We start from the raw sequence: 21,708 nt of genomic DNA on the forward strand, positions 1-21,708 counted from the left end.
ATGGGGTGGGATTGAAAGAACTCCCTCAGAGAAGGTGTGCCAATAGCTTTTGATTGGCTTCTAAGCATAATTTTTCAAACCTTCTCAATAGTCTTGATTGACTATTTTGAGTAGTTGTCATAGGGATGGTGACTAACTACCTGGTAGAATCTTTCACAGGTCTTTGACAGTTTGTGTCAGAGCTCCAGGTTTGGAAGCCAGGCTTCTGCTGAATATTTGATCACAGGACTTCCTGTCTGGCTTGTAGAATGCCTCCATGGATGGGGGTGTTGTGTCTGGTTGGTATGGAGATAACATTTACGAGCCTGGGGTATTGGTCCCGCATGGCGCATGCAATGTCAGGGTTGTGAGTTTGATTCCCACGGGAGACTAGTGCGAAAATGTATGCACTCACCACTGTAAATCACTCTGGATAAGAGCATCCGTTAAGTGACAAATGTAGAAAATGTAATATTGGTAATATTGGTATATGAAGTAGGCTATCCCATCAATACACCTCCCGGGTGGCGCAGTGGTCTAGGGCACTGCATCGCAGTGCTAGCTGCATCGCAGTGCTAGCTGCGCCACCAGAGTCTCTGGGTTCGCGCCCAGGCTCTGTCGCAGCCGGCCGCGACCGGGAGGTCCGTGGGGCGACGCACAATTGGCATAGCGTCGTCCGGGTTAGGGAGGGTTTGGCCGGTAGGGATATCCTTGTCTCAGTATGTAAAATGTAATAAAATGTATGCACTGTAAGTCGCTTTGGATAAGAGCGTCTGCTAAATGACTAAAAATGTAAAAAAATGTAAAATAACATGCCTAACAAAGCTCAAATAAATTATAGGGACCAATGGAAGTTGGATAATGACATGCAATTTTAAACATTTTGATTTCTGTACTAAAATACCTTTCCACAAGTGCATTTATTTGGATGCCTTGGCAGTGATGAGTAAGAAGTTGGACAAACATATGTTTATAAAGACCCTTTTTTTAAACCCTGGGCTACAAAAAGGGAATTGTCCATGCCTTGGTGGCTGGCTGCAGCTGTTCGACTGCATGGCTAGGGTCCTATCTGCTTTCACCTACCCCCTGTTCAGAGAAACCAGACCATGGCCACTGTAGTAAATGCGGAAGTTACAAGTGACCAGCTACCACAAGAAACGCCCCTTCTCAAAATTGACACAACTACCCCCCTCTCTACTTGCCGTTGTTAATGCTGGAGAATAACGTCAATGTTAATTCAGTTCATGAAGTTTGAGAGTTTAATGGCAGAATGTGTTTCAAACTTTTAGTACAACAAAATATTACTAGACTAACAGCTACACATACATATTTGAAAGACCATTTGAGAGACAACCCCCCCCCCCCCCCCAAAAGATGCTATACTTAACATGTTCTTATCAATTAAATTAACATGCATCTGACAAAGAACCGGGTAAAATACACCGAGATATTCACTATTTAATAACTTGTAGTGTTCCATTAAACAACCCTTTATAAAATCGCGCCTGCTCTAGCTGTAAAGGAATCAACATAAACCAATAAAATAACATGAATAGAATATGGGCTACCTTGACGAGGTGCGCTCAGGAAAGCAAGTCATTTGCAAAGAGATTAAAGAAAAAAATAAAGCCACAGTCAATATCCTTGCATCAATGAATGATTTGGCACTACATGCTGTCATAGAACGAGGAATATGGACGTGTGTAGTCCTGCGTCAAAGCGCGCCTGTGTTCAAAATGCCTTGCAGGAGTCCGACGGATTACACCCCTCGGCTCTCCATACACGGGCCGAGCGCTACAGTTTGGATTCGGGACTACCTCTCCATATATGGACCGTCCTGCGCATTACGAAGTGCGACCCTGAGCTCTTCAGCGCTCGTCTACGGGAGTGTCCGGTGCGCACCCGTCCCAAGAACCAAATATGGATGAATGGGTCGGGAGAATTCCTGTGGAATAGATGGGCATTCCTAATGGTTGTCAGGAGACGAAAAAAGGTGGATGGCGTCGGGTATATAAGGTTGACGGCGGTTGCTGTCAGTCCTTAGCTGGAACCAGCAGTTGTAAAGTTCTGTAACTGAGCTTCTTCTAAAAGAAAACCAGGTAAGAGAATGGGCCCGTGGAATATTAGACCACGCTGCTGCACGAGGAGGTCAATACGAGGAGTGGATTTTTTTCTCTCTCTGGGACATTACATCATGGAATCTGGATAAGGAATTAAACAAATCAAAGATAATCTACACAGTATTGTGACAGTCAGTGAAACTTGGCAGCCAATCATCGGCTCAGTTTAACTTTTAGCCTACTTTCGTAAACTAAACAGATTTCACCTGGCTGTGATTATTATAATAATAGAAGAGATTGGATTAAAATGAATTTGATTTGATACATTAGTCTAACTGCATAATGTAGGCTAATGCGTGCATGTAAAAAAGTATGTTGATTTAATTGATAAATGATAATTGGTCTTTGAGATAAAATGATTTCAAATGACATTTTGGTAGTTCATTTGATATATTAAGATAATGTCAGACAAAATATTGAATAGGTCTACTGGATATTGGAAAACCTCATGTCAGCAGTTGAGAGCAAGAAGAGAAAGAGATCCACAACTTTGTATTGAATCAAAAGTTCCTGGAACGACTGCATTACATGCTTATAGGCTACCCTATATGTTAGGTTACTCGATGTGTGTATTGATTGTCGATCTATTTAACCAGATGATCGACAGGTTTATAGTGCGTTACCTGAAATCCTTATTAATAGAAAACGTATACGTAATGTAAAATGACTCCATGGAACGATTTTTGACATTTTTGTGGTCATTGTGTAATGTGAAGTCTTACGTTATCATGATCACTTTGGTAAAATTACCGAGACCACCGTGTCAGACTACCGTGTCATATTTAAGCAATAAGACCTGAGGTGGTGTGGTATATGGTCAATATACCACGGCTAAGGGCTGTTCTTATGCAATATGCAACGTGGAGTGCCTGGACAGTATAAAGCTTAAATATAGCATTTTTGGGGAATACAATATTTTGGAGGAATACAATAATAATTTAGTTTAAAAATGGATCATTGATGGAGTACTATAGTGCATCTAATGCAGGGGTGTCAAACTCATTCCATGGAGGGCCTAGTGTCTGCAGGTTTTTGTTTTTTTCTCCTTTTAATTAAGACCTAGACAACCAGGTGAGGGGAGTTCTTTACTAATTAGTGACCTTGATTCATCAATCAAGTACAAGGAAGGATTGAAAACCAGCAGACACTCGGCCCTCCGTAGAATGAGTTTGGCACCTGTAATCTAAGGGTTAAGAACATACATTGTGGACCCCACTTTGGAACCACTGGTGTAGGCAACCTAATATGTCTGATGGCATTCTTGGTCAACTCTCAGTGTAATGTGATTCATTCTGTGTGAAAATTTGTTATGAGTGGATAATCTTCAGTGGGCATACATGATGCATCAGCAACACATCCGAAATAATCGTTTTTACGCACAGAATGTCGTTTTTACGCACAGAATGTAGGTGCGTAATGTCAGTGAGAGATCTTGCAGTAAGGAGGCTACTTACAGTATACTGTATGATAAACGTGTGTTCCTTTTGCACCTTGTCTCAGAACCCACCAAGATGTGTGACGACGACGAGACTACCGCTCTTGTGTGCGACAATGGCTCCGGCCTGGTCAAGGCTGGCTTCGCCGGCGACGACGCCCCCAGGGCTGTCTTCCCCTCCATTGTCGGTCGCCCTCGTCACCAGGTACGTAAAAGCACCACTCCTAGGTATGGATAGTTATGTGAATGAAGGCACGATACCTTGTTTCACGATGTAGCCTATTATGATATCCAAAGTACAAAGATATACATAAAAAGCATATTGGCAAATATATACGAATTCAAGTAAAAATGCATTTAGGTATAGTTTACTAGTGCTAACGTGTAATTTGTCAGGTGTGACGTGCCGTTTTAGTATCCAAGGTGTAGCGTACCGTTAGACGATAATGTGTAGTTGTTAGGCGTGTGCGCCATGTCCTTGTCGGTGTCTCACTGGGCTTGTTCTGTCTCTTCCAGGGTGTGATGGTGGGTATGGGTCAGAAGGACTCCTACGTAGGAGATGAAGCTCAGAGCAAGAGGGGTATCCTGACCCTGAAGTACCCCATCGAGCACGGTATCATCACTAACTGGGACGACATGGAGAAGATCTGGCACCACACCTTCTACAACGAGCTGCGCGTTGCCCCAGAGGAGCACCCCACCCTGCTCACTGAGGCCCCCCTGAACCCCAAGGCCAACAGAGAGAAGATGACACAGATCATGTTCGAGACCTTCAACGTTCCCGCCATGTATGTGGCCATCCAGGCTGTCCTGTCCCTGTACGCTTCCGGTCGTACCACCGGTAAGAACTTGCCCCATGCACGCCTTTTCCCCGCACACAACCCGCTATTTATATTTCAAGTTGTTGGTGTTTGGGTTGTCTGCTTTACTGAATTGTGGTGTTTTCTGTGTATAGGTATTGTGCTGGACTCCGGTGATGGTGTGACCCACAACGTCCCCATCTATGAGGGTTACGCTCTCCCCCACGCCATCATGCGTCTGGATCTTGCTGGTCGCGATCTGACTGACTACCTCATGAAGATCCTGACCGAGCGTGGCTACTCTTTCGTCACAACCGGTGAGCATGAACTTTGTGTTTTTGCACAGATCTGCTTGTTTGGTCAATTTCGAGTATTAGAACGTTTTACGCACAAAAGCGCAAGACGCACGGGGATACTTTTACGCATTAACGAAAATGTTTCATTTCAGCCGAGCGTGAGATCGTGCGTGACATTAAGGAGAAGTTGTGCTATGTCGCCCTGGACTTCGAGAATGAAATGGCCACCGCCGCCTCCTCCTCCTCCCTGGAGAAGAGCTACGAGCTTCCCGACGGTCAGGTCATCACCATCGGTAACGAGCGTTTCCGTTGCCCAGAGACCCTCTTCCAGCCTTCCTTCATTGGTGCGTATTTACCGCTATAGGCCTATGAAATAATCCAATATAAAATCTTCGACCTAAAGAGTGGTTGAATATTGATCTTTGTATACCTGCACAGGTATGGAGTCCGCTGGTATTCATGAGACTGCCTACAACAGCATCATGAAGTGCGACATTGACATCCGTAAGGACCTGTACGCCAACAATGTGCTTTCCGGCGGTACCACCATGTACCCTGGTATTGCTGACCGTATGCAGAAGGAGATCACTGCCCTGGCCCCCAGCACCATGAAGATCAAGGTAATTACAAATAAACAATACTTTTACGCACAGTAAAATATTTAAAAGAGATGCCATTGGTCTGCATAATTGTTTCATTGTCGTTGTGTTACCTGTGTTACCTATGGTACCCAGTATCTAATACTGCTTTTCTCACTTGGCATAGATCATTGCCCCACCTGAGCGTAAATACTCCGTCTGGATCGGTGGCTCCATCCTGGCTTCCCTGTCCACTTTCCAGGCAATGTGGATCACCAAGCAGGAATACGACGAGGCAGGCCCCAGCATTGTCCACCGCAAGTGCTTCTAAATGCATTGTCAACATCTCGCTCAGGATCCAAGGAACAACGGCACACCGCCTTGCGATCAAGGGACAACTTTATACAACTGTTACATTGTAACAGTGAAAGCTCAGCAAAACGGAGAGAATGACGTCAACATCACGACGTGTGAGGAAAAATACCAACATGTGAATGTAAAATGTACATAAATGTTATTTATTGATCGTCCATCATTTGGTATTTTTTGGTGAGCACAATCTGTTTTGGGGACAGCAAGTGGGACAGAGGGTGACCACAACGTTGTTTTCTCTGGTTACCCGATATTGGCTCAGAAGTACGTGCCATCTGTACTCGAGACAAACATTATCAACTACTAACCATCAAGAGATCCACATAGGAAATAAAAAACATCTATTTTCAAACGTGTTTCTGTTATTTTGTTATTTTGAGGTGCATTACAACACAACCAACACTTAAAATAGGCCTTGGTGTGCGTTTTATGATGCACAACTATTAAAAACCCATTAGGGTAAAGATTCATTCATTTTTGGCACATAGCAACATAAATGGCCTAAACATTATGAGACACTTTCAATTTGGATGCCTTTCAATGTTTATAAGAACAAGGGCCAATATGACTACCTGGAACTGGAAGGACAAACAATGAGCTCAAGTAGGCCAACAATTGTTTAAGGAAATTGTTCTAAACGTTTCTGACAAGACAAACAATGTCCTGGATTTATTTGACTTGGCAAGTCAGTTAAGAACACATTCGTATTTTCAATGACGGCCTAAGAACAGTGGGTTAACTGCCTTGTTCAGAGGCAGAGCGACATATTATTACCTTGTCACCTGCCTGCCGCCCCATGGATATAAGGTTATAAATCATTGAGCCAGACCTCCTTTGTAATATTAACTATATTTTTGTTCTCTCTAACTATTTAACAAACATTTGCATGTCATTTATTGAACTGAGAGGGATTGCTTTTCTTTTCTGTGTTAGATTCATACTAAACAATGACATAGCATTCTTTCACCAAGGAGGTAGTCACAGCAAACCCTTCTTTTTTGTCACCGAATTTGGCCATTCGACTGCAATACCAATATTGATATTGATTTTAAATCACATGAGCAGGCTAATCATTTGATATTTCACAACTGAAAAAATACCTATGAGGCTGAAACCCCCCCACAGAATTTGCATTATCCATCTATACTTGTTAAAAAAAATTAAAAAAGATTACACACCTGTTGAAGCAATTACACGCCTTAGAATAAAATACATGCTAGGAAGAGACGCGCGCCAGTACCATGCTGTCTGGGCATGCGCATTGCACAGGCTATAGCTTTTAATGGAGAAACATCTTTAATTCCAGGGTTGAGAGGGCTATATTCTGACGACGATTCAATGCCGAAATATGCGCGACGACAGGCAATTATAATGGAGGAATACTTGAAGTGAAAATTATGATGTTCTGTAATTCTCCATAATGAAGTCCGGGTGAGGGGTAAGCTTATACGCACTGATAATAACCTGTTCTGGTCGTGTTTACAACCACTGTAGTGCGCAGGTAGAAAGAAGCCAACGTCGACGCCACCAGCTGTGCATGTTTTCGTCATTGCCTTTAAGTATTTACATGTAATAAATTACTTTTGGTATGTGGGCTAACAATAACATTTCTGTAGCGATAGACCCGTGCACAGTCAGCAATGTCTGCCTCAATCAAATAGCAGGCTCGGCTGCGCCATATTTGGGCAACAGAAAAAGCAGATAAACCACAAAACGGATTTTTGTCGGGGAAACAATTTAGGCCGTGGCTGGTTTATGAATTGAAATGCCTACATTATCCCCATCTATTATGCTACAGTATTCTAAGCCTAAATAATATTGTAATAACGATGCTATTGCTATATATAGACTGTATATTTATAGCGTCAGATGGGCATTATGGGGCACAGCTTATAAGATAGTCATCAGATGGCATGGGTTACTGTATTCGAGGGAGGGAAGCGCCGACAGGTAATTCTAGAAGGCCCAGGTGCACTGGATTGCTCTGGGTTGCTACAGGCTTTAGATCTGTGGGGGGACTGTCACCAGCAGCCTACAATGACACATTCTACACCTCTTATAGAAACATAGGCCTAGTTACTGTTGCATTGTAGGGGTATGTATGTAATAACACTTCTCTTTTCTCCTCTCCTCCATAGTTTGCGAGCTAATCAAAATTGGACCTAAGCAATAACAGGAATCATGGTGACTAAGAAAATCCGTACGGAGTACATGAAGAAATTCAAAGAGCCGAAATGGGAGACGTTTTCCAAGTGTTACGAGGACTCAGTGAAGTACAGGTTGACCAGGCGGGTAATGGAGCACGCTCACAAACCTCTGTGGTTCTGGGAGGGGTGGGATACCTCGACCGGGTCAGACTCCAGCGCCAGTGGGCGGTCCACCCCCAAGGTGAGGAATAAAGTTGCGCCTTTAGACATCAAACCTCTGACACCACCAGTGAAGTCAGAATCAAGGGAGAGCCCGGAACCGAAGCCTCCTTCTGTGAATGGGGAACCAGAATTGGAGGCCAAGGAGTTTACACTCTCGGATGCACTACCACCCACAGGTATCTATCTTCTACTATTGCAAATACTTTTATACACCTGCATGTTGATCCTATTGTAATAAGGCCTGCAGTAGACTATGCTTTTGAGCTACAAACATACATAAAAAAAGGTCTTAACTTGTTAGGTCTATATACTGAGTGTACAGAACATTAGGAACACCTGCTCTTTCCATCACAAAGATGGATCATCACCAGATGAATCCAGGTGAACGCTATGATCCCTTATTGATGTCACTTGTTAAATCCACTTCAATCAGTGTAGATGAAGACAGGTTAAAGAAGGATTTTAAGTTGAGACAATTAACTTGAGACAATTGAGCCATGAATTGTGTATGTGTGCCATTCAGAGGGTGAAAGGGCAAGACAAAAGATTTAAGTGCCTTTGAACGGGCCAGCATCCCTGTGAACACTTTCGACACCTTGTAAAGTCCATACCCCAATGATTTGAAACTGTTCTGAGGGCAAAAGGGGTGCAACTCAATATTAGGAAGGTGTTCCTAATGTTTGGTATAGTGTATAATTCAGAAGGCACTCGCACATCGGAGCTATCTTTTTTGCAGGAGCATGGTAACAGTTGAATAAAATGAGAAAAAGAAGAAACTTGCACACTGCTCTCGATAGTATCACTGCTCTTTAATAAGCTTTATGTATCGGCCTCACGGCCTTCGTCAGAGCTTTTGACAAAAGAGCAGTGATACTATCAAGAGCAGTGTGCGGGTTTCTTCTTACACTTCAGTATAGTGTATAATAAAACTGCATCACTTTCTGCTCATTCAAAGAGTCTGTAATAGAGAACGGGGGCCTAAACGATCCAGATGAGGGGACAGTTAACGGGTCAGTAGTACAAAATGGTCCAGTGGCTGAAACGCCAACAGATGACGGACCAGTAGACAAGGTGTCATCAGACGAGGAACCGGTGAAGACTGAGCCTAAGCGTCGCCACCGCCATCGTGTCCCTCGCTCAGAACTATGTCAAAGGGACTATTCCTGTGACGACATCAAGCCTGCGCCCGTCACGAAGCCCTCCAGAGCAAAGAGCCAGCCCCCAGCCATCACCACAGAGAAGGAGAACAGACAACCTTCGTCCCGGCTCGACTGGGCAGAGAGACACGCGTCATCTGCTAGGAGGTCTACAAATCAGGTAAGTGTGTGTGTGACTGTGTGTGTGTGTGTGTGTGTGTGAGAGGCTGGGCATATGTGAGGTTAGTAAAATGCTTTGATATTCATTACATTTTATGTTATTTCAGTACCAGGCTTGCATTTGGTTTCTTAGGCCAGGGTATAATGGTCAAAAATGGCTAACATTATAGGAATACTGGATGAAAGCTGTGTAGCTTATGTAATGCAGGCTTACTGTGCGTCAAACATCTATTCTGCAAATAAGATCGAGTTATTTCAGGGAAAATAAATAGGGGGGCATTTTGAGTCTTTTGGCACATCTTCATGGAAAGGATACCAGAGAAGCGTAGCTCATCATCCAACACTCCCCCCAGAAACGATCAATAATAGAAGAGTGGTATGTATTTCGAAAGTGAGTGCCGAGCACCTATCCTATCTCATTTGCCTAACCTCCCGGGCACCTCTCTCTCCACAGAGTCGCACATCTGACGCATCCGTCCAGACCAGACGGGAGTCGGATAAACGCTGTTGGGACGTGGACCGCAGGAGGGCACGGTCCGCCGACCTGGAGAAGATACGGCGGTCAGAGTTGGCCGTGGTGGATGACCGCTGGATGACCGAGTACATGCGCTGCTTCTCTGCCCGGTTGAGGTAGAGCACAAGGATCATGGGTATTCCTCCGCCACCGTCGACCATTCTATTTTTAACACCATGTTTCTTTATTGAGGATTGGTTAACAGAACCAAATAATTGGATTGGTTTAGACACCAATTAGGGCCCTGAGGTTTTCCTGGCCACGTAACCTGACAAGGAAGAACTCAGGGCCCTAATCATAAGGTATGGTTGATTTGTTAAGTTGATCGCTGAGTTGGCGATATGCCACTTTTCTTCCACAAGGGACACACAATCACAGTAGAATATTGCAAGATATGTAGTTATGCTTCTAGAAATTGGACTGGTTTGTTATGCTGCTGACTACAGAGTATGATTAGTACTGTATTATTAGACATTCCAAGCATGATGATGGTCTTTACACTTCGCTTTAGTTTGGTGGCATTTTTGACATTCTGTGTTGCTTATGTCATTTCAGGCTATATCACAAAGGCAGCTGCATAAAATCCAGAAGTTAGATCAGGGGTATTCAACCGGGAGTACTTCAGGGGGTCCGCAATAATATATATACAAAAAGCTACAGTAGAAAAGAGGAGAATATTTTTATTTTTAACTTTATTTCTCTATTCCTAATATTGAGCTAGTTACACTCATTGGAGCTAATTACACTCATTGGAGCTAATTACACTCATTGGAGCTAATTACAGTCACTGGAGTATCTGACATACTGTAGGCTTTGAAAAAGCACCCGCTGGTAAGCTTTCTTGTCTTGGACACTCGTTTTTGTGAACACATGGCCCCAAAACAAGTTAAGAAGTTAAGAAGAAGTTACCTTTCTAGCTAATAGGCTATGTTAGAGTTTACACTTCCTCTTCCAATTATAATGGGGGAGGTCAAAATAATGAAAAACTATCTACCAAATCTATTCATTTAAAAATGTTGATTAATTCTCCTTGCTATTCGCCTGATGATAAGACAAGCGGGGGAGGGGTGGGGTGGGGGGCAAGCATATGATGGGGGTCCCTGGGGAAGAATTTTTATTTTTTATTTAACTAGGCACGTGAGTTAAGAACAAATTGTTATTTACAATGATGGCCTACCCCAGACCACGCTGGGCCAATTGTGCGCCGCCCTAAGGGACTCACAGTCACGGCCAGATGTGATATAGCCTGAATTTGAACCAGGGACTGTAGTGACACCTCTTGCACTGAGATACAGTGCCTTAGACTGCTGCGCCTCTCGGGCGCAAGGTTGAAGACCCCTGAGCTAGATGAAAGGACCAAACAGTTATTGTTTTAGATATTACAGTATTTTCGAACTACTAAAAGCCATAGCCAAGGGGTTGTGGCATAGAGCTGCAGATAAATAAACTGTTAGCGGGCTAATATCCTGCATTAGCTTTATTGTATTTTGTTGCAAATTTCAATCTAAATCTAGAATGCATTCCAGAGGATTGTTTTATTAATATTTACATTAAAGCTCTTATCAACAGTACCATGGAAATTGTTGTAAAGTTGGAGAAAGATAGTGTTAGACATCGTATGACATAGTTATTGCGCTCACACCTGTATGTTTCTTGTTCTTTACATCATGGCTCGCCTCGTACGAACCATCCTGATCTCGCGAGCTCACATTCTGTTTCGCTACAAGGATACAGAATGTGAGCTCGCGAGATCAGGATGGTTCATACGAGGCTACATCTTGGCAGCTTCGCCCACTAATTTAGGGTTGTCTTATATTTTACAATCACAAACACTCACCGCCTCACGTATTGTAGTAGACAGGCTGAAATTGCAATGTAACATGGTAAAGAAATGCCCTTATGTGCTACATTACCAAATCCGCTTTTTCGAGTATGTCACTCACCATCACCATTGTCTTTGACAGGTTTTCGTAGGTTGACTTATTTGATGGTTATTCATACTGAATTGTGATGTCAGTACCAAGTTCTGTATCTGTAATTTAAATGGAGGGCTATTTTGACAGAAATGAAGTGTTGTATTTGAAATCTTGGTTCTTGTGGGTTGTGAATAATGCTCAGTTTACATACTTTTCCTATTTTTTTTACCATGCTTATTCATAGTGCTATTCACTCAGAATGTTTTTACTCATAATGTATACTTTTACATTTCACTTTCACCAAATCTTAGTTTAGTAATGGTTCCTTGAGAGAACGTTGGAATGACGTTTCCAGAACGTCTCACCGGGAACCTTGTAGGACACCAGCAGTTTTTTGGAGTGTTGAAATGGGTGTGGCTTTAATTGACTTATGCGTGTACAATCTGATGAGACTTCCCTTGTGTCTGCCAGAGGGGAGTCTTTAGTGTGTGTGATTGGTTGTGGTTGTATGGGCAGAGAGAGAGCTCACTGTTAAGAAGATTAGACTGGCATTATCTTACGGTCATCTTTATTCAGAGTGCTCAAAGTTCCATTGGTGGTCATGTGACACTTCCCTCCTATGTCATCATGGATTGGCAAAACAACCGAGTCATTCTTTACTTGAACATTGCATTATTTATAAGAAGTTATCGGATTTAATGTCAGGTTATGACCAAGTCATGAAAACTTGAAGAGCTAGCTGCTTATATCACAGACAGGTTTGACTAGTGTTTGTGTATTCATTGTCCTCTAAAACATTCCTTTATGAATATGTTCATTCCAAGAACCATCTCTCAGGAAGGAATAAGAGACACTAATGATTTGTCTATAGTCTTACTGTAACTACAATGTGAGGAAGTGTGATGTACTGTTTCAGGGGTTTGGAACACACTGATTCAAAACTAAACTGATTGTTTTATATAGGACATTCATTGTTTGAGCTCTCTGAACAAAGCTTTGAGTTATTTTTATGTGTGGATTTGATTTGCATAAGATATTATTTGACCAAAAGTGATATATGTATCATACAATAGTATATATAACCATGTTTGTGTTTTATTTCAACAGATGTTTACATTTTTGATCACTGTATTTGTATTTGAAGACATGCACAATGATATATATTTTCATCCACTTTGAAACATTGCTGTGAATTAAAATCATATTTGAATATTTGAGGAGTTGTTTGCTTTTGTTTATGTTTATATGGGCATTTGAATAAACAATTACACTGTGATGTATTTTTGCATGACCCCTATGACCCATAATGAGTCCATTTGATCAATGAATACCAGTGATATTAAACATGATTGGTTTTAATTAGATTTCACTCCTAATTTAGGGTATTTCAACCTAAAGCCCTTTCTACACTGCTCTGAGGTCTATCTGATGTCACCAACCAGCATTGGCACCAGGGTTAAGAGTAGAGTACAGTAATCTATGGATAGTGTCCTGCTACTATGGATAATATATGGATAGTATTCTGCTACTATGGATAATCTATGGATAGTATCCTGCTACTATGGATAATATATGGATAGTATTCTGCTACTATGGATAATCTATGGATAGTATCCTGCTACTATGGATAATATATGGATAGTATTCTGCTACTATGGATAATCTATGGATAGTATTCTGCTACTATGGATAATCTATGGATAGTATCCTGCTACTATGGATAATCTATGGATAGTATTCTGCTACTATGGATAATCTATGGATAGTATTCTGCTACTATGGATAATCTATGGATAGTATCCTGCTACTATGGATAATCTATGGATATTATCCTGCTACTATGGATAATCTATATTATCCTGCTACTATGGATAATCTATGAATAGTCCCACCAACCTCCATCAATGTGAGAAATATATAACTACTTGTTTTAGTCAAAACAAGCACTCCAATTTACTACCATATTGATTCGTTAGTGAGGTATTGTGACACTCTGAGACACTCCATTATGTCACTTCTCTTTTAGTTAAATTACTTCTTGTTCGGTAAGGTCATCTGCGCTCTATGGTAATGGAAAGGTTCAGTGAAACGTTAGAATCACATACCAGATCATTTTCTCCCTCTGGAATACTTCTGACGTTATCGTCCTCTATGATCCATGTGTCCCAGTGTAGGATACGGAGTACTGTATGATCCCAGTGAGGTGACCACCACAGCGCTTACAAGGCTTTGGTATTAAGTCCTCAGCCTGACACAATGACAGACTAGACAGGACATTTCAGATGTTATGTATGATGAGTGAATTCCGGTACATAATACATCATTAGGTTCAGACAAAGGGCCTCTTAGAATGCAGATCTCCTGACAAAGGGTTTAGCACTGGCTATAAATACCCACCTGTCACATACCCACCTCCGGCAGCTGATGGAGAGTGACAGAGTGTGTGTGTGTGCTCGCACATGGGTGTTTAAAAGAGACAAACAAATGGAATTTTGTGGGTTTTGGGAAAGCGCGATGGTTCTCTTTTGATTATTTAAAAGAGACAGAAACACTTCCTTAAATCTTTATGAGTGTGGCTATCTTTTTCAGTGTATGTGTGTGAGTGTCTGAAGTCAATAAAATCGAATCCCTGTTAACACAGTAATACATGAATTACAAAGTAAAACTGACAGTGACAAGCAACTGCATACAACAGTGAGTCCTTCAATCAGAGCCAAAGTCTATTCAAGCACATTCTGCTTGAGAATTACACCCTCCAGACATCTTCCCACTCTATTTAAAGCCACCTGGCATTTCAAAACGCAATAGGGCCAAAATAGGTGCCTTCAGGAACACCAAGAGCTGCCTGGGACTGAAGGGGGGGGGGGGGACTTTGGGAGTTAAATATAGCCGCCCACATGTTCCTTTGCCAGCAGGGAAGGACCCCTCCCTAATTGACAGTGTCTGAAAAACGTGTTTTGCAAAAAGTGGTGGGCTCTGGGATAAGGTGTGGGGGAGTGGGAGTGGTGCAGCAGTATGAAATAGCTTGAATGGTCGAAGCTGGGTAAAATATAGGGAGAATTGCTGTGTCGACAACAGTGAGTTGTGTCTGACCATAAATGCAGTGGTTGCTCTGAGAGGAGCTGCTGAGCCACAGGAGAGCAGAACAGAGCCAGAGCTGTGGTCTTTGACTTAGGTCTTTAATACTAGTCAGAGCTAATATGCCAAGTTGAAGAGCACAGCTAAGTGGGGGGACGGAAATAGCCCCCTTCGCCAGAGCAGCCAGGTCCTCTAAAAACAGCCTGTTGCTTCTAGGCAGAGGCACTCAATAGTACATCTAGAATACTATAAAGTCTGCTGTTTGGAGCCACTATGTATTTGTGCTACATAGTTGTGCAATAGGTTTGTCGACCTACAGTATAGTGCAATAAATATCTATATTATACGGATTAGGCAACTGAATGATGCATTGATGTCTTGAAATTCAGATAGTATGAAGATCTGAGACACTGTGTAATGTCTTCTCTAAACTCAGACCTGTAAACAGAATAAAGAGATCTCTGCCACTAATAAGATATGTGAGGTGATAGAGATGCACTTGACCTTAGTCAATTGGAGGCTTTGTGGAGCATAAACTGCAGCTCAGCCTTTGTAATGCTTTAGGGACCTCTAGTGGCAGCGAATGTCGGTCACGACAATAGAAGATGGCAGGGTTTTCTCTCCACAAACTCCCTCAAAATTGAATAGTGTTTATATTATGGACATATACGATTTTCTTATCAAGTAGAAGTCAAAGAATATTTGATATTTTTGGAACAGAGTACACGTTGGAACAGACAACTAATGGATGAGTGAATATGAATTTTAAGCTGCCAGCTGTCCCTGCCAAATGCCTCACAAGTTAGCCACACCAGCATGTCAACTTTCTCAAGCTGTTCAATTCTTGGTGACAGGATTAAGTGAGTTCACGCACCTGTCCTCTCCTCCCCCAGTAAGTCAATAGGGACAGCACAACAATAAAACGTCAAGAGCACTACAGAATATGGGAGGCATTAATTATGAAATATATTGCAAATAAACATTTAATTTATAACAAAAAAATAAGATAGCAATCACTAGGGCCAGACAGAATCAGTGTTATTATCATTAACTTTATATCAATAATCAGTAAAAGCTTTCATGTTTTCTATCATTATCATACTTTATTTTAAATCCTTTAAATTCTTTATGTGCTTCAGAAATATCTCCACTTGCAGATAGTATTTGCCAATTAACAATAATAAATAACTTCTCTCGCTTCTTTGAAATGCATCTCTAGTGATATGAACACCGTCCCCCAGTGATCTCTGTTCTCTTTATGGTAAAGCTCCAGCAGCAGGGGGACAGGGTCTGAGTCTTGCTTCGTCTTCCTAGGCAGACGGTCGTGGTTGACATCAGAGCAGGGCTAAGGTGTGATGGCATTCAGGGGACTGGGTCAGCCACCATATGCCCAGCTAATCCAATCCAGGTGGCCCTGTCTCGTCCTATTAGAAAGCTGCGTACGGCCTCCACCGGAGAACCACTACGATTCATCACCACGACAGACCTGACCAGGGATCAGGGGGGAAAGCCATACCAACTGATCTGCAGATTAGAGTCAGATTAGAGTCAATCTGACTGGGAAACTACAGTATCCTTTAGCTGTGTTTGGTTGGGATGTCCAGCAATGTCAACAACTGATACAGGAACAGTGCTTTGGACTACTTGAACTTGAAAGAGCAGTCATTGTACATGATCTGATTTAGGTTAGTAAATAACATTGAGAGACATTGTCAAAATGGCAGACACAAAGTAAGTTTATGGTTTGGCGTTAGAGTTTCTACTGGCTGGTTTCTCGTAATCCTCCACAACATTCTCCAATGGTGACCTTTGACCCTTAATAGGGGTTACACAGAAAAACACAGAGATCATTGTGAAGTCAGTCATTTCATTAGTAGTCTCCCCAGCTATTCATTCACTTAATTCAGACTTGTTGTGCCCTCGTCAAGGCCTTGGAACACAAAACCTTGTCCTACCCGTAGTTCACATAAGGTATCACTGACGCTGAAACTCTGCATTTCATTCATTATCTTGCCAGCAATGATAATTCTTTCTAGTGCTTTTCCTTTTTAGATATTAAACAATTCCATAAATCTTTGGATAATACATTTACATTTTTTCAAACATATTATTGATCCAGGTCTGTTTTCCTGAGTGCTATTATACATGGAGTGAAAAAAACTAAAGACTAAACACAAGCTTAGAAAAATATCAAATCCTAAACAGCTGTTTGGGGGTTCAGTCAAACTCTCCTCCCACACACTCTCCTGCCACAACAACACAGCTCAGCTTCTTCCACCAAGTCTCAGAGAGACTCTTGATCTTATCCGGGGTCTTCTTCCTCAGGCTCTGCCTCTGCTGGAGCTGCTGAACGTTCTCCGCCGGCTGGATGCTGGCCAAGATGGCCTGGTCAAACACCTCCTTCAGGTTCTTCTGGGTCAGACCCGAGCACTGTACGAAGGACACGGCACCGATATCCTGCGCCAGCTGCTGGGCCTCCTCGGTGCCCACGGGCCACTCCTGATTCCTGGCCAGCTGGACCAGCACCTGGACGTCTTCCTTCAGGTCCAGCTGGGTCCCCACCAGGACCATGACAGCCCCGGGGCAGTGACAGCGGATCTCGGGCGCCCAGCGGTCGGTGGTGTTGCGGAAGGAGGAGGGGCGAACCACGCTGTGGCAGAGCAGGAAGATGTCGGCATTGTGGTAGCATAGAGGGCGGATCCGGTCCAGCTCGTCCTATAGGAGACAGGAAGGGAAAAGTTTCAAGTTGAGGAAGTGGAAGGGTCAGAGATACCCAATCCCAAATTGATTCTTAGCCCTGACCTTATGGTATACCATGTAGATCTGATTTTGAAAAGACTACTGGATGGTTAGCAATGTGGTCCGCTAATACTTCCATTCCCTCTCTGAGTTCAGGGCATATTGATTATTACACCTATCCAATCCTTTCAGATCTACAAAGGTGCCTATTAAGAAGTAGGGGAAGAGTTGGATTTGGAATTGGGCATGAGTCAGGAAGAGAAAGGTCTATGAGAGTCATCCAAAAGGGGGCGATAAAGCACAGAGAGCCAGAGAGAACGTAAGAAGGTATAGATTCTGGGGGCACGGACAGGAACCTCCTACAGGGATAAGTCTGAGGATCAAGGGGGAGGCAACGACTATAAGAGATATTCTGCCAGGGGGTGATAACTACTGACACAGGATCAGAGAGGGGAGGGAGTGCAGGGGAATCCCTATAGGTGGCAACCAAGACACGAGGTAGAATATGGAGGCAACCTATGTTGGGATAAGTGAAGCTGTGGAATCTAAACAAACTACTGACCACTGATAGAGAACGGCTTACATTAATAGTGTCCTCCTCCATCCCCCATTTCTCTCATGTTGAGCAGAGCATGTGAAGAAAGCATATTGTGTTAGCTCTACCAATACAATAGAATATCCCTGTTAATGTGTCTATAGGTTAATAACACTGGTTTAGTTTTGGATTCAAAAACAAAACTTTGACTCACCTGGCCAGCCATATCACAGTTGCAGTCTCACAGGTTTTCCGTCCACCACAACCATAGCTGAGAAGAAGAAGAGTGTACACAGATTCGTTATTGATGGTGACAGCGTTAAGACACCTGTTCAATGCCTACCTGTCATAGCACTATGCATCAGTGACGTTTACTTTGCACCATCAAACGATATCAAATAGTAACCTATTATTGATTCAGAGAGATCTAAAATAATACACACACACACACACAAAAGACACAAACAAAAACAAGAAAACATATAAACTGCAACATTTGGACAAATCCATTCATGAGTAAAACCTGTGACAAAAGCGGCCAAATTAACAATAAATCCCGTTTTCGGGTTTTCTGATTTCTCTCACAAATTACCTGCAAAGTTATCGAAAGCTGTTGGAATGTATTCTGTCGGATAACCATTTGTGGTGTAGCTGACGATAAGACTTGTCTTCCCCACAGCTCCATCTCCGACGAGGACGCAGTTCACCTTGCGCTCAGGTACTGAGCCCGACCGCCGGCGCTTTGAAAGATTACAGTCTGTTCTTGCCCCGCGGTGGCGGTACGGGTGGAGCCGGATCCGAGATCCGACGGGGTTTCTGCACTCCTATATCTTGTGGAAGCATTGTGCCGTTGAATAACTGGCCTAATTCACGAGGAATAACGCTTCAATAAAGCCAGAGCCGTCTGGATCTCTGCACCTTGAAATCGCATATGTTGGTTCACTTCCCAAAGTGTATGGAACCAGCACGCACCTGACTGTCCGTTTCTGACACTAAGTGATAGAAATTTAGAGAAATAATAACTCAGGTAAACTACAGCTGAACTCGTGTAGCATTCTGTAAACGCAAGACTGCCTTTAAATGTATCCACGCCGCATGGTCTATTGATTGGCCTCCTCTGCATCTGTTGTGTTAATAGTTGTAAGAGGCTTACTGCCCTCCACATGAGGTGCGGTGCGTGTCCCAGGGCTTTCAAAGTGAAACAAACTAAGATCATTTGAAATTCTGATCCGCCTGTAGTAAATAATGTGATCCACTTTGTCATTTACACAAGTAAATATGGTGAATATCTAGACCAATGTAGGGCTACACATTTTTGTTTATCTACTTTTTAAGGATATGGTCTTCTGAATATTCATTTGTTTTCTTTTTTTGTTCAATTTTAGCAACAACATAAGAAGAATGTGTAGCCCGTCAAACCAAACAAGTTTTTTTTTTTATCTCTAACAAAGTTGCATTATCCTTACATGAAGTAAATGAGGACTCCCACGTGAGTTTTAACCACAACACAGGCATACCGCAACATAGCTCCCTCTTGGTAGACCTTGGGCCAAGCAGAATGGCAGGGCTGTGGAATCGTGACTGGAGTATTAGCTGTAGAATTGATAGAAAATGTTGATTTCTATCACTGGACTATTTATATGCTATTCGAAGTTGAACACATTTCTTAATTAACAGAACACTGCATGTAGAGCCACAGCAGAAGTGAGTGGGAGTGAGAGTATGCACAGAGCAGCAGTGAGACCAAGTGGGAGTACAGGGAATGATATACTGCTTTACAAAATCCTGTAACGTGTAACGGCATTCCTCCTCCTCTTCATCTTCGGAAGAGGAGGAGTATTGAGGGAACCAAGGCGCAGCGTAGTGAAATGACATATTTTATTAACGAAACACGAACTTGATTAAACTAACAAAAAAACAACAAACGGTGTAGACAGACCTAGACGACGTACTTACATAAAACAAGAAAAACGTACGAATAGGAACATAGGCTACACAAACCGAACAAACCGTAAACAGTCCCGCGTGGTGTACAGACACAGACACGGAAGACAATCACCCACAACGAACACTGTGACAACGCCTACCTAAATATGACTCTTAATTAGAGGAACGCCAAACACCTGCCTCTAATTAAGAGCCATACCAGGCAACCCAAAACCAACACAGAAACAGAAAACATAGAATGCCCACCCAACCTCACGTCCTGACCAACTAACACACATAACAAACTAACAGAAATAGGTCAGGAACGTGACATAACCCCCCCCATAAGGTGCGAACTCCGGGCGCACCAGCACAAAGTCTAGGGGAGGGTCTGGGTGGGCATCTGACCACGGTGGTGGCTCAGGCTCCGGGCGAGGTCCCCACCCCACCATAGTCAATCCCAGCCTTCATCTTCCCCTAAAAATGTCCACCCATATCTTACCCCCACAAAATCCTCTTAGTAACATCCATGACAGGGACAGCACCGGGACAGATCAAGACAGTGGGATAGCACAGGACAGAGGGATAGATCAGAATATAGAGGTAGATCAGGATAGAGAGGGAGATAATGATAGAGGCCCAACTCCGGACTGAAAGGCAGCTCCGGACAGAGAGACAGCTCTGGACTGAGGGGCAGTTCTGGGTATATAGCCGTTTCTGGCTGAAGGGCAGCTCATGGCTGACTGACGAATCTGGACGCTCATGGCAGGCTGACGGCTCTCGACGCTCATGGCAGGCTGACGGCTCTCGACGCTCATGGCTGCCTGACGGCTCTCGACGCTCATGGCTGCCTGACGGCTCTCGACGCTCATGGCTGGCTGACGGCTCTCGACGCTCATGGCTGGCTGACGGCTCTCGACGCTCATGGCTGGCTGACGGCTCTCGACGCTCATGGCTGGCTGACGGCTCTCGACGCTCATGGCTGGCTGACGGCTCTCGACGCTCATGGCTGGCTGACGGCTCTCGACGCTCATGGCTGGCTGACGGCTCTCGACGCTCATGGCTGGCTGACGGCTCTCGACGCTCATGGCTGGCTGACGGCTCTCGACGCTCATGGCTGGCTGACGGCTCTCGACGCTCATGGCTGGCTGACGGCTCTCGACGCTCATGGCTGGCTGACGGCTCTCGACGCTCATGGCTGGCTGACGGCTCTCGACGCTCATGGCTGGCTGACGGCTCTCGACGCTCATGGCTGGCTGGCGGCTCTCGACGCTCATGGCTCGCTGGCGGCTCTCGACGCTCATGGCTCGCTGGCGGCTCTCGACGCTCATGGCTCGCTGGCGGCTCTCGACGCTCATGGCTCGCTGGCGGCTCTGGCAGATCCTGTCTGGCTGGCGGCTCTGGCGGATCCTGTCTGGTTGGCGGCTCTGGCGGATCCTGTCTGGTTGGCGGCTCTGGCGGATCCTGTCTGGTTGGCGGCTCTGGCGGATCCTGTCTGGTTGGCGGCTCTGGCGGATCCTGTCTGGCGGGCGGCTCTAGCGGCTCCTGTCTGGCGGGCGGCTCTAGCGGCTCCTGTCTGGCGGGCGGCTCTAGCGGCTCCTGTCTGGCGGGCGGCTCTAGCGGCTCCTGTCTGGCGGGCGGCTCTAGCGGCTCCTGTCTGGCGGGCGGCTCTAGCGGCTCCTGTCTGGCGGGCGGCTCTAGCGGCTCCTGTCTGGCGGGCGGCTCTAGCGGCTCC

General features: G+C 44.1%; 2 protein-coding genes and 1 pseudogene across 2 annotated transcripts; 2 read left to right on the top strand and 1 right to left on the bottom strand.

Moving 5' to 3' along the window:
• Positions 1-1,971: 1,971 nt before the first annotated feature.
• On the top strand, positions 1,972-5,932 carry LOC129839153 (actin, alpha skeletal muscle 2-like). The gene is made up of 7 exons (XM_055906435.1): positions 1,972-2,078; positions 3,600-3,739; positions 4,051-4,375; positions 4,490-4,651; positions 4,783-4,974; positions 5,069-5,250; positions 5,396-5,932. The coding sequence occupies exons 2-7, from the start codon at positions 3,611-3,613 to the stop codon at positions 5,537-5,539; spliced, it is 1,134 nt and encodes a 377-aa protein (XP_055762410.1). The 5' UTR covers positions 1,972-2,078; positions 3,600-3,610; the 3' UTR covers positions 5,540-5,932.
• Positions 5,933-6,828: 896 nt separating this feature from the next.
• LOC129839154 (centriole, cilia and spindle-associated protein-like) lies at positions 6,829-12,907 on the top strand. Its single transcript, XM_055906437.1, has 4 exons — positions 6,829-7,018; positions 7,719-8,125; positions 8,905-9,266; positions 9,720-12,907. The coding sequence occupies exons 2-4, from the start codon at positions 7,762-7,764 to the stop codon at positions 9,897-9,899; spliced, it is 906 nt and encodes a 301-aa protein (XP_055762412.1). The 5' UTR covers positions 6,829-7,018; positions 7,719-7,761; the 3' UTR covers positions 9,900-12,907.
• Positions 12,908-15,854: 2,947 nt separating this feature from the next.
• Positions 15,855-19,190, bottom strand: LOC129839155 (rho-related GTP-binding protein RhoU-like; annotated as a pseudogene).
• Positions 19,191-21,708: the final 2,518 nt, after the last annotated feature.

The sequence above is a fragment of the Salvelinus fontinalis genome, chromosome 40 (assembly GCF_029448725.1).
Source record: "Salvelinus fontinalis isolate EN_2023a chromosome 40, ASM2944872v1, whole genome shotgun sequence".
NCBI classification, from domain to species: domain Eukaryota; kingdom Metazoa; phylum Chordata; class Actinopteri; order Salmoniformes; family Salmonidae; genus Salvelinus; species Salvelinus fontinalis.